General features: G+C 47.6%; 1 protein-coding gene across 2 annotated transcripts in view; it reads right to left on the bottom strand.

The window, feature by feature from the left end:
* Positions 1-3,194: 3,194 nt before the first annotated feature.
* BPIFB2 (BPI fold containing family B member 2) overlaps positions 3,195-13,837 on the bottom strand; it is a 45,693-nt gene continuing 35,050 nt past the window's right edge. For both annotated transcript variants that reach the window (XM_084854858.1, XM_084854859.1), the window contains 3 exons: positions 8,137-8,200; positions 7,693-7,769; positions 3,195-3,566 (listed from right to left, as the gene is read on the bottom strand). In XM_084854858.1, coding sequence (XP_084710984.1) covers positions 3,525-3,566; positions 7,693-7,769; positions 8,137-8,200 — 183 coding nt within the window. In that variant the 3' untranslated portion in view covers positions 3,195-3,524. The remainder of the gene's footprint in view (positions 3,567-7,692; positions 7,770-8,136; positions 8,201-13,837) is intronic.

Raw genomic sequence — 13,837 nt, 5'->3', positions numbered from 1 at the left:
ATTGTTGTGCTATTAAAACAGCCACTAGATGTCAGTGTTCCATTGAGTTCTATGGAACCTGAAAAATTTTAAACTTCCTCTCTCAGCAATCACGTGGTCGCCATCTGGGAGCCCACTGCAAATGAGGAAAGGCTCCACAACGGTAGCTCTGTGGGTTTTTTCTTTAATGTAAAGGGACCCTAGATCTCGGGGTTGGACTTGATGGTCTTATAGGCCCCTTCCAACCCTACTGTTCAATGTTTCTATGATCTACACTACTGCTTTATAGTGGTATGAAGTGCACTGATAACTGCTGGGACACATTACACATTCAATATACCATTTTGTATTTATTTATTTATTTTATTTCTATACCGCCCAATAGCCGAAGCTCTCTGGGCGGTTCACAAAAATTAAAACCAAAGAGCACACGATAAAACAATTTAAAATATGAAAGCATTAAAACCGCAATATAACAGTACAACCAGAATAAAATCTAGCAGCAATGCAGAGGTTTAAAATACAGATTAAAACACCAAAGCTAAAAGACTAGGAAGCTAAAATGCTAAAGTACAGGGAGAGGAAAAAGATCTTGACCTGTAGCGTTCTTTCCTGCTTTTTATTCCATGTTATCCAAAATACCGCGACAAATGTCATTGTGTGTCCTACGAAGTCTAAATGCACAAGAGGGATATAGTGTTAACATGATGGGATGGTAATGAGATGACACCAGGTGTAGATCTGGCCAAAGCCTACAGTAAAAAATGCTAGAAGTTAACGGGGGAAAGGTCTGAACCCCCTTAAACATCTGGGGAATAAAAATGCTGTCTTGTGCTTTTTAAAGGTGACAAGGGGGCAGGGGGATAGATGGATATATGGAGAGAACGAGTTCCACGTGGAACATAAACTGGTGCTGGGATACGACTTGGGGATCACGCGGGGCTATGCTCAACCCAAGAGCCGCCTCTGAGCATCCTCTGCAGAACTGCAAGGGAATGGAGGATCCACCTCTTGGACTGTTCCCTGCTGAGGCCACCAAAGGCCTTGGATCCTGGATGTGGGATTGTGCAGACCTGTGGGGAAACTGCTGGACTGCTCAGGGTGACGCAGTATTCCACTTGGAAAACACCTACAACCCCAGTCATTCACTCCAGGCAATTTAGAACAGAAAGAGCGTTTGAATAAGGCAAAGATGGTGGATGAATGACACATGGTGGGCAGGAAACAGCTCAAGCGAAGCACTTGTAAATTCCACTAATTCCTGCAAGAGAACTGAGCATTCCACTGAAATCAGGGTGCGTTGCTTTGGCTGGCAGAGTGTTTCCATGCTTTCGGCTTCACTTTGTTTGCCGCTTTGTTGGGATGTTTCCCCAATCACTTCTTCTCCTTGTCCTGTTTCCACAGTCCTTAAAGACCTGGCTTATCGCAGTGGCGTGGGGCTCTGTGCTGTTTCCACTGAGCTCTAATCAAATTATGTTGTTGATGGCTGGGTGGCGTCTAGGTGCAGTCTGGGTTGGGTCTGATTACCTCATCCGTGTTCCTGCCTCCTCCTCTTGCCGATTCCCCCTCCCTCGCCCCCTTGTGCTCTGCTCCAGATAGTGGCTGCCTCCCCCCTCTCCTGTTGTTGCTCTCCCCCCTTATTCTGGCTTCCCAACGACCCTGCAAGGTGGGCTAGAAGTAGTAGTGGCTGGCTGACTTCCCAATCAAAGGCAGTTTTAATACCCATTGAAATCCTAACTGTCAAGCCTTTCTCCTGTGTGGCTGAGAAGGGAGACCCCAAGTAAATGTATTGAAGGGGATGCCCTCCTATGCATGCCTACCCAGAAGCAAGCCACACAGATTTCAATGGCACTTACTCCCAGTAAAGGAAAGCCGTACAGCCAATAAGTGTACTCAGAAGTAACACCCCCTAGCACATGCCCACACACAGTGGGACAAAGTGGATGTCATACTAATTGTGCATCTCTTCATCTCTGCCTCCCTCACCCCACCTTCTGCTCCGCTCCAGCCCTTTTGTTTCTTTTTTCCTTTAAAGTGAGTTTTATAGCGCGCTTTCACTTTAACAAAGGAGCGAAAAAGCTGTGTGCAGCATCTCCTCCCCTTTTAAACACTGTCTTCCCCTAAAGCGGGGTTGCAGCTTAACAACTTAATGACTCGCAATGTCTCTCTGCTAAGGGTGTACGAAACACACTCACCTGTCCGGTTGGGGCGTCTCCTGGGGGGGGAGGCAATCTGTCCCTCCCCTCAGAATCCTCCCCGGCCGGCTCTGCTCCACAGCGAGTCCGCGGAGCCGCTGGCCAGACCCATCTGCAGCCGGACTTCCGTCCAATGCCGGTCTGCGGCCACAAATGGCATCCCGCAAATGGCATCCGCTACGCCATTTGCGTCCCTTCTTTAGCTGTGATAGGCTACGTAAATATTTACGTAGCCTGTCATAAAAAGATTAGCGACACAAATGGCGTAGCGGATGCCATTTGCGTCCCTGCTCTTTGCCGAGATAGGCTACGTAAAGATTTACGTAGCCTATCACGGCTAAAGCAGGGACACAAATGGCGGCTGCTATGCTGGATGCTATTTGCGTCTGCAGACCGGGGCAATGGATGGCAGCAGACAGACCCGGACCGGCCAGCGGCAGGTAGGGTCCGACCCGGGAAAATGTCGCGGGGTGGCGGGGGGGTAGTCCGTTCCACCATGGACGGGGGGGGGGTGGATTCTAAAGAATCCGACCTGATTGGAGTCCGTGGCGTATTTCTCCGCCATCCCTACTCTCCACGAAGCCGTTTTCGCAGCTGTCCTGATTCCCCTGCCCCCACCTGTACTGGGAGCTTCATAGGGACGCCCAGGATGGGCCAGGTGGGTGGACACTGCACTTGTATGCCGTGGGGGCTATGAGTCATCTCTTCATCTTCATCTCTGCCTGGCTGCTCCCTCCAGGATCCTCTCCCCCACTCCTTCACACCCAGCTGCCTCTGGTGCGGACAGGGGCAGGTGAGCGACATGCCCACAAGGGCCGGGCGACACGCCCCAGGGGCAGGACTACGATACCAAACCCAGTGCAGTTGTGGAAACAGCTCAGTAATGGAGCCGAAGTATGCAGGAAATATTGGACTATAAGCCGTCTCAGAAGAAGCGGTTTTTCTGCGATAAACTGCGGTGCTGGGGCTGAATAGCCATGATGTCATGGAAACACAGAGACCTCACTGTGCAGCCAGGTTGGAGTAAATCGCTGGTGGAAACACAGCCTAGATTGCTGTGTATTTATTGACGTGACAACATTTACAAGAAAAGAATGAGAAGGCAAAACTCCAAGCTAAGGTGCAAGTGCCTTGAAATCAACGGGCCTTACTTCTGATTAAATGAATTCCAGATCTTACATCCACATTCACAGCCTGCAGCTAAAGCACCCAGCACACCTCTTGTTCCATGCAGCAAAGAAATGGTGGCTCCCCTTCATACTTTGTCACAGAATTTGCAGATGCATAGAGCAGTCACTGTGCCTCTCACAAGAGGGCCGGCTAAACCCACTCTGTGCTCCTCTCTTCAGCTCAAGGCAAGTAGTCAAGGTCACAGCTGACCTCAGCATAACCCTGGAAGTTTAAAAGACAACAGAAGAAAAATGGTCACAATCCATCCATGCTCCTGCCTAGAGGGATCTGGGGTGGAGTGATGGAAGGGTGCTCAAATTATCCTGTGCAGCAGCAGTTTATTTCTGGAGGCCAGGGGGCTGGGTGTGGGTCCCTGAAGGCAGTGCAGGGAATCTATGGCCTCACATTAGACGAGAGCATCAACTTTCAGTCCATGGGCCAATGCACCACCAGAACAACTTCACTGGAAAAACAGGAGAACCCAGAAGATTTGCTCCTGTAATACAGAGAGCGATTGCCCCTGTCAGGGTTCACCTTAGGACATGGACCCCTTGAGCAACTCTGTAAAGATCTCTTGCCTCCTTAAGAGTCCCACCTTTCTTCTTTTAAACTTCCCCTTCCCAGTAACGTGGGGCTTTAGGCTGTAGGCATGGGGTGATTGACACTCTGGACACAGGGTTTAACCACAACAGTTCACTGGTAAATTAAAGCAAGCAAATCACAACTAAAGGTATTTACACATTAAAGTGGAGTGATACAAAAGATATTAAGAGAAAATAAAAGTTGCAAATCGCAGTTCCTTTGCCCTAGTTGCACTTAGGTTTTTCCAGGCTGCTTCTTCCTGCTCCCTCTTCAGGCTCTGGTCTCTCTGACTCTGCTCTTATTGGCTCTCGCATTCTCTTTATATGCCCTCCTCCCTCAAAACTGAAAGTACTGATTCATACCTGAAGAAATGACACTTAACTGGGGAAATGAAAGTGAAACTTAACCAGGGAAATGAAACTACTCCTCTCAGGGATACCCCTTCGCAACAAAAAACCTCAGGCCTCTAAGCCTCACCTTTTTTCCCTTTGCCTCTGTAGGCTCAAATCTTCACAACCCCTTAACATGGTTTTAGCCCCAACTGCCCAAAAGACATGTTGATATACTCATGCTTACAATAAACAGGGAAGAATATAAGAACATAAGAAGAGCCCTGCTCGATCAGACTAAGGGCCCAGCATTCTCTTCACACAGTGGCCAACCAGCTGTCGACCAGGAACCCATAATCAGGGCATGAGCACAACAACACCCTCCCACCCATGTTCCCCAGCAACTGGTGTGCATAGGCTCACTGCCTCTGGTACTAGAGGTGGCACAGAGTCATAAGGAGGACTAGTAGCCATCGATAGCCTCTTCCTCCAGGAATTTGTCCAACCCCTTTTTAAAGCCATCCAAATTGGTGGCCGTTACTACATCCTGTGGTAGCGAATTCCATAGCTTAACTATGTGCTGTATGAAGGAGGACTTCCTTTTATCTGTCTTGGATCTCTCTGTCCTGAATCTCCCACCAATCAGCTTCATAGGATGGCCCCGGGGTTCTAGCATTTTGAGAGAGGGAGAAAAATGTTTCCCTATTCACATTCTCCACATCATATATAATTTTGTAGACCTCTATCATGTCTCCCCTTATCCTCCTTTTTTCCAAGCTAAACAATCCCAGCTGTTGTAACCTTCTCTCATAGGGAGATGCTCCAGCCACTTGATCATTTTAGTTGCCCTTTTCTGCACTTTTTCTAGCTCTACAGTATCTTTTTTTAGATGTGGTGATCAGAACTGTGCACAATATCCCAAGTGTGGTCACACCATAGATTTGTATAGGGACCTTGTGATATTGGCAGTTTTATTCTCAATTCCTTTTCTAATTATACTTGACATGGAGTCTGCTTTTTTTTTACAGCAGCTACCCCCTGGGTTGACATCTTCATTGAGCTGTCCACCACAACCCCAAGATCTCTTTCCTGGTTGGTCACTGCTAGCTCAGATCCTACCAGACGATACTTGAAGATGGGATTTTTTGCTCCAACATGCATCATTTTACACTTGCTTACACTGAACTGCATTTGCCATTTAGACATCCATTCTCCCGGTTTGGAGAGATCCTTTTGGAGCTCTTCACAATCCCCTTTTGTTTTAACCACCCTAAATAATTTGATGTCATCAGCAAACCTAGCTACTTCACTATTCACTCCTAATTCCAGATCATTTATGAACAGGTTGAAAAGCACTGGTCCTAATACAGATCCCTGTGACTCCATTATTTACATCCCTCCATTGGGAGAATTTACCATTTATTCCTGCTGTCTTCTTTCTGTTCTTTAACCAGTTACTGATCCGTAAGAGGACCTGTCCTCTTATTCCATGACTGCTAAATTTGCTCAGGAGACTTTGATGAGGGACTTGTCAAAAGCCTTTTGGAACTCCAAGTAAACAATGATCACCCCTGTCTACATGTTTACTGACAGTCTCAAAGAACTCTAAAAGGTTAGTGAGACGAGACTTACCTTTGTGGAAGCCATGTTGATTCTTTTTCAGCAGGGCTTGTCCTTCTATATGTTTACTAATTTTACCTTTAATAATGCCTTCAACCAATTTAACTGGAACAAGACATTAAACTAACCAGCGTGTAATTTTCCAGATCCCCCCTGGATCCAATTTTGAAAATTAGTGTTACATTGGCCACTGGTACAGAGGCTGATCTTAGGGACATGTTGCATATTTTGATTAGAAGATTAGCAATTTCAGATTTGAGCTCTTTGAGAACTCTGTGATGGATACCATCTGGCCCCGGTGATTTATTTGCTTTCAATTTATCAATCAGGTTGAGAACTCCATCTTTTGACGCCACTTTTTGCCTCAGTTCCTCAGACTCCCTTCCTGAAAACATCAGTTCAGGCACAGGTATCTGTCCTATATCTTCTTCTGTAAAGATGGATGAAACCAATTCATTCAGCTGCTCTGCAATCTCCTTGTCCTCCTTCAGTATTTCTTTAACTCCATTGTCATCCAATGGTTCATCTGCCTGCCTGGATGGTTTTCTGCTTCTAATGTATTTAAAGAATTCTTTATTGTTGGCCTTGAGGTTGTTAGTGATATGATCTTCAATTATTATTATTATTGCATCTCTTATTGTCTGCTTGCATCACCTTTGTGCAAGCTTGTGCTGTGTTTTGTTTTCCTCACTTGGGCAAGACTTCCATTTTCTGATGGAAGCCCTCTTTTCTCTAATAGTTCCCTTAACACTGCTTGTTACCCAAGCCGGTTACCTCTATGACTTGGTGCTACCTTTCCTAATCTGTGGTATACATTCTAGCTGGGCTTCTATTATTGTGGTTTTGAGTAACCTCCAAGCATTTTGAAGGGATTTAATCCTCTTGCCTCCCCCTTTTAACTTCCTTTTCACCAGTTCCCTCATTTTAGAGAAGTCTCCTCTTTTGAAGTCAAATGTGACTGTGTTGGACTTCCTGGGCAATTTTCCACTTAAATATATATTAAATCTGATAGCACTGTGATCACTGTTTCCAACTGGTTCAACAACATTTACATCTTGTACTAGGTCCTGGGCGACACCACTTAGGATTAAATCCAAGGTCGCCTCCTGTCTGGTCGGTTCCATGACCAACTGTTCTAGGGAACAATTGTTTAGGGCATTGAGAAATTTAACCCCTTTGTCGTTGCTGGAACATGAATTCATCTAACCAATGTGGGGATAATTGAAGTCGCCCATTATTACAACACTTCCTCGTTTGGAGGCCTCCCTCATTTTGTTTTCCATCTCAAGGTCGCTCTGAGCATTCTGGTCTGGGGGATGATAGCATGTTCCTAGCACTAAATTAGTTTTGGAGCCTGGTACTGTCACCCACAGTGCTTCTGTGGAACAGCCTACTTCTTTAAGGTGTTCTAGTCTGCTCGACACTATGCCCTCTTTGACGTACAGGGCAACACCTCCCCCAGTACACCCTTCCCCGTCCTTCCTATAGAGTTCACATCCAGAGATGACCGTATCCCCCTGGTTCTCTCCGCTCCACCAGGTTTCTGTAATGCCCACTATATTCAGGTTTTCCTTTAAAAGCAAGCACCCCAACCCTCCCATTTTGGCTCGGGGGCTTCTAGCATTTGCACAGAAGTCCAGGAAGAAGCGAGACTGGCACAGGTGCAGCAAGGCTGGGCTTGGGGAGGGGCACCTGGTGGTGGAGGAGCGAGCGAAGGTGTGGCCTAGAGAGATCGGCAGAGCCATTCCCCAAAGGAGAGATGTGGGCACGGATGGAGCTGGAGGAGGAGAAGGGAGCAGCTCTGTCAAGAGTCTCACCTCATGAATCTCTATCTGGGGATCGACGTACTGCACGTTGCTCAGCTTGGGAAGAGAAATCCCGACACTCAGAACGGCTGGAAAGGGAAACAGCACCGCAGTCAGCATTCCCTCCCCTGCATGGCATGTGTAGACCACGGGGCCTCTTCTGCACACACTAGAACTCTCCCATGGATCCTTGCTGCTGTCACCCAAAGAATCTACCTGCTGTAGAGACACTTGTTGTGACAATGCCGACCCACGTGGGGAGGCGCTTATGCACACTGGCGGCAGCAGCTGCGTCAAGCCCTGCCCTGGGTGGGAATCCTATCCAGGACGGAGAAGCCCTGCATCTGTGAGCCAATCAGTGGTTGAATTGATTCACAGAGAACTGGGACTGTACCGTCAGATGGGGAGTGGACCATGCTACAGGGTCTGATTCGAAGGCACGTTTGCCTTCCTTACCATTCAGGTGAGCCAGGAGCGCCTTCTCCAGCACGGAGGCAACCACCATTCTCAGCTGGGAGACCTGCCAGAGGAGAAGAAGCAAGGCCTTTGTGGTACGTAGAGGATCGTGACATGAGGAAGGGAGGGAGGCTTGAGCTATTCAGCCCACTGATACCAAGCATATGAGTACAGGAAGATGGACACGCCGGAAAGAAACAACCTTCTTCCAAGAGAAGCTCCATTTCATGATGGAGAGTAAAACAGCCAGGGAACCAATTTACAACAGGACAACAGACCAAAGGGGAAAAGAGGAAAGAAACCGAGACCCAAACAACAGCAAAGATGACTTTTTGCCCTAGATAAGAGATGTGAACAATATCAATGATTTCCCCTTCCTGATGCAAAAAACCACTGTTGTGGATCAATACCCCAAACAGACAGCAAATTTAAGAATGTTGTCATCAGATCCACTAAAAAGAGAAAACGGCAACTGGATGTGCAAGATGATAAACAATTCAGCCAATTATGGATATGAAAAATTTAGGGATGGCGGAGAATTTCTCCACGAATCTTTGGGAGGCCGAGTGCCGACGCATTCGGCCCCCCGAAAGTGCTGGGGAAATTCTCCATCGGCCCCCCCACCCCCCCCGGGATGGGACTTAACTTCAGCGAATGTCCCTCCCGGCGGCGGGTCCCGGCGGCGTTTCGGTGGCGTTTCGGCGAGGGCGGGGGCGGCGGCCGGTCTCCCAACCGGCTGCCACCACCGCCATTACAAAATAAAGTTAAAAAAAAAAAAAACCCGTGATAGGCTATGTGACGATTTACGTAGTCTATCACGGCTAGATTTCCAAAGTCAGCCGTGACAGGCTACGTAAATCGTCACGTAGCTTATCACGGGTGACTTTGGAAAAAAAAAAAGCGCGTACGCAAATGGCGGCGCTCCATGGGCGCCGCCATTTGCGTTCCTTATTTTGGCACGTCTAGTCTACGTAAAGATTTACGTAGACTACGGCGAAAATAAGGGAACACTATTTGCGTTGCCCTTATTTTCGCCGTAGTCTACGTAAATCTTTATAGAATCATAGAATAGTATAGTAGGGTTGGAAGGGGCCTACAAGGCCATCGAGTCCAACCCCCTGCTCAATGCAGGAATCCAAGTCAGAGCATCCCTGACAAATGGCTGTCCAGCCTCGTCTTGAAGGCCTCCAGTGTGGGAGAGCCCACCACCTCCCCAGGTAATTGGTTCCATTGCCGTATTGCTCTGACACTCAGGAAGTTTTTCCTGATGTTCAGTCGGAATCTGGCTTCCTGTAACTTGAGCCCATTATTCCGTGTCCTGCACTCTGGGATGATCGAGAAGAGATCCTGGCCTTCTTCTCTGTGACAACCTTTCAAGTACTTGAAGAGCGCTATCATATCTCCCCTCAGTCTTCTCTTCTCAAGGCTAAACATGCCCAGTTCTTTCAGTCTCTCTTCATAGGGCTTTGTTTCCAGTCCCCTGATCATCTTTGTTGCCCTCCTTTGAACCCTCTCCAGCTTGTCTGCATCCTTCTTAAAGTGTGGTGCCCAGAACTGGACACAGTACTCCAGATGAGGCCTAACCAGTGCTGAGTAGAGGGGAACTAGTACTTCCCGGGATTTGGAAGCGATGCTTCTATGAATGCAGCCCAAAATAGCATTTGCCTTTTTTGCAGCCACATCACATTGTTGGCTCATATTCAGCTTGTGATCGACGACAATTCCAAGATCCTTCTCGCTCGTAGTGTGGTTGAGCCACGTATCCCCCATCTTGTAACTGTGCATTTGGTTTCTTTTTCCTAGGTGCAGAACTTGGCATTTGTCCCTATTAAATGCCATTCTGTTGTTTTCTGCCCAGCACTCCAGTCTATCCAGATCACTTTGAATTTTGTTTCTGTCTTCCAAAGTATTAGCTATCCCTCCCAATTTTGTGTCATCTGCAAATTTGATCAGCATTCCCTGCACCTCCTCCTCCAAGTCATTAATAAAAATATTGAAGAGCACTGGGCCCAGGACTGAGCCCTGCGGTACCCCACTCGTTACCTCTCCCCAGCTTGAGAAGGTCCCATTAATAAGCACTCTTTGGGTCCGATTCTGTAGCCAACTGTGGATCCACATGATCGTTGTTTCATCTAGCCCACTTCGAGCTAGTTTGCTCATCAGGATATCATGGGGCACTTTGTCGAAAGCTTTGCTGAAGTCGAGGTATATGATGTCTACAGCATTCCCACGGTCTACAAGGGAGGTGACTTGATCAAAAAATGAGATCAGATTTGTCTGGCAGGACTTGTTTTTGACAAATCCATGTTGGCTTCGAGTAATCACTGCATTGTTGTCAAGGTGCTTCCAGATGGATTGCTTTATGATCTGCTCCAGAATTTTCCCAGGGATTGATGTCAGACTGACTGGTCTGTAGTTCCCAGGTTCCTCCTTTTTACCCTTTTTGAAGATAGGGACAACGTTAGCCCTCCTCCAGTCATCTGGCACTTCCCCGGTCCTCCATGATTTCTCAAAGAGAATAGACAGCGGTTCTGAGAGCTCTTCTGCCAGTTCCTTTATGACTCTAGGATGCAGTTCATCTGGCCCTGGAGATTTGAACTCATTCAAAGTAATGAGGTGTTCCTTGACCATATGCCTGTCGATCTCAAGCTGCAATCCTGCCCCTTCAGCCTGTACTTCGCCTTTGCCAGGGGGGTCATAGACCCTCTTTTGGGAGAAGACTGAGCCAAAGTAGGAATTGAGCACCTCTGCCTTTTCTTTGTCCTCTGTTATCATTTTGCCATCCTTATTTAATAGCTGAACAACCATTTCTTTCCTCTGCCTTTTACTATGCACGTAGCTGAAGAAAGCCTTTTTGTTGTTTTTAGCATCCCTCGCTAACCTCACCTCGTTCTCCGCTTTAGCCTTCCTGACGCCATCCTTGCAATTCTGTGCTACCTGCCTGTACTCTTCCTTTGTTACTTGGCCTTCTTTCCACTTCCTATATGTGTCCTTTTTTGTTTTCAGGTCATCCCTAAGCTTTTTGTGAAGCCACATTGGCTTCTTCTGTTGTCTTCCACCTTTTCTTCTTGTTGGAATTGTTTGTGATTGTGCCTTGAGAATTTCCTTTTTTAAAAGTTCCCACCCATCTTGGACTCCTTTTCTCGCTAGCATTGCTTGCCATGGGACCTTACTGATCATTGTTCTGAGTTTATTAAAATCAGCTTTCCTAAAATCCAGGGTACGCGTTTGAGTACACTCGGCTTTTGCTTCCCTTAGAACCAAGAACTCAAGTACAACATGGTCGCTTTCCCCCAGAGTTCCTGTAACTGCTACTTTATCCACTAAGTCATCTCTGTTGGTTAGGATCAAGTCAAGGATAGCCGATCCTCTAGTTCCTTCCTCTACTTTCTGTAGGAGGAAGTTATCCGCCACACAAGTCAGGAATTTCCTGGAGGGGCCATGTTTTGCAGAATTTGTCTCCCAACAAATATCGGGGAAATTGAAGTCCCCCATTACTACTACATCATGCCTCCTTAAAACATTGGCTATTTGATTTTCAAAAGTTTCATCCTTGTCTTCTCCTTGATTGGGTGGCCGGTAGTAGACTCCAACCACCAGGTTCCTTTTATTCTTTGCTCCATTTATTTCAACCCAGATGCTCTCGATGGGGCTACCAAGCTCCTCCTCCTGTATTTCTGTGCAGAGATATGTATTTTTCACATACAGTGCAACCCCGCCTCCCTTTCTGTTCCTCCTGTTCTTTTTGAACAAGTTATATCCTTCAACTGCTGTATTCCAGTCATGAGAGTCATCCCACCAAGTCTCAGTTATACCTATCAAGTCATAATTTCCCTCCTGTATTAAGAGTTCAAGTTCGTTCTGTTTGTTTCCCATACTCTGGGCATTAGTATATAGACATCGAAGACCATGTGCTTCATAGTCTGGCTTTCTTCCTACATGTGTCTGAAGACTATTATTGGACGCTATCAGCGCTGTTCTCTCCATTGCAGTGCATGCGCCTACGTCCATTGTTACCCCCAACATTACATCTCCCTTCCCCGTAGGATTCAGTTTAAAGCCCTCCTGATGAAGTTCTTCATGCTGTGGCCAAACACATTCTTCCCAGCCTTTGTGAGGTGCAACCCATCCCTAGCCAACAGCCCATCTTCCAGTAAGTATAGCCCGTGGTCCCAGAATCCAAATCTCTCTCGTCGGCACCACCTTCGTAGCCAGTCATTCACCCGGAGTATTTTTCGTTCCCTTTCTATCCCTCTTCTAACTACTGGAAGGATGGATGAGAAAACTATCTGGGCCCCAAAGTTCTTGAGTTTCCTTCCCAAAGCTTCAAAGTCTGACGTGATCTCTTCGTAGCTCTGCTTGGCGGTATCATTTGTTCCCACATGGATGAGAAGAAAGGGATACCTGTCAGTGGGCTTTATGAGTGCAGGCAACCTTTCAGTCACGTCTCTAATCTGTCCTCCCGGGAGACAACATACCTGGCGAGTCCACGGGTCTTCGCGACATACTTGGGTCTCGATCCCACGCAGCAAGGAGTCTCCCACTACTACCACTCTTCTCTTCTTCTTCTTGTAGGCCTGGGTTTCATCGCCTCTGTTTGACTGACCTTTAGCCTCTTGCTCACTCTCATGCAGGTTCCCCTGTGATTCTTCCTCTGCAGGCTGTCCTCCAGTCTCATCTGCAAGTACCTGGAATCGGTTCCACAGCTCCACCGCTTCCACTGGTGCAGAGTGGCGTCTAGTTCTTCTTCTCCTAACTGTCACCGTTTTCCAAGGAGTATCCTCTACTCCATTTTTCTTCTCCTCAGCATTTCCCACTTCTGCCTCATCTTGCTGTTGCTCTTCAAGCTTCTGGTCTGCCCTTTGCTGCTGTAGTTCCCCCATTCTGTCCAAGAACTCTTCGTGTTCTCTTATTCCCCGGAGGGTTGACAGTCGCCGCTCCAGTCCACTTACTTTTTCCTCCAGCAGCGTGATCAACTTGCACTTGTTGCAGGTGTAGGCCATGTTGTTCTCAGGCAAGAAAACAAACATTGCACACACCTTGCAGGTCACCACCACTGGAGAGTCTTGTCCTTCCATAGCCTCTTTTCCCTTTTTGTGTCTAGCTTTGTGATTGTTCTAGACTAGCCTGTGCCTGCTCCTCTACTCAGTAGAGGTTAAAAGCAGAGTCCCACTGGTGTGGAAGTGTGTGTTACAAGACAAATAAATGAAAAAAAGTTAGTAAAAACAAATAAAAAAAAATGTTAGGGGCCTCCCCCTTGACCTCCCCTGCCGAACTCCCCTGGCCAACTCCTGTTTGCTCCCCCTGTTCACTCGCTCTGTTCGCTCGCTCTCTGGGAGCTTGCCTGCTTCTGTAGTCCCTGGACCAGCTGGAGCAGCTTGCTCTGCTCTGCTCTGCTCTGCTCAGCTGGGAGGCGGGAAACAGACTGAAGCTTCCCGCCCAGTCAGCTGCTGGGAGTACTCAGGCCACACCCCTCCAATTCAGTTGGAGCTCTCAGAAGCTCCTGGTGAGCTCACAGCCAGTCAGAAGGATAAAGGGCAGCGCCCTGGGCTTCCTGCAACCCACTTACCTCTTAGCCTCTGTCTCCTTTGTCTCCTTTGTCTCTTCAACCACTGCAACTCCCCTGGCCAACTCCTGTTTGCTCCCCCTGTTCGCTCGCTCTCTGGGAGCTTGCCTGCTTCTGTAGTCCCTGGACCAGCTG

This window comes from Heloderma suspectum, chromosome 4 (genome assembly GCF_057233095.1).
Source record: "Heloderma suspectum isolate Gila_16-S chromosome 4, 16-S_ref, whole genome shotgun sequence".
Classification (NCBI taxonomy): domain Eukaryota; kingdom Metazoa; phylum Chordata; class Lepidosauria; order Squamata; family Helodermatidae; genus Heloderma; species Heloderma suspectum.
Note: the sequence above shows the minus strand (reverse complement) of the source record. Positions and strands in the feature narration are given on the sequence as shown.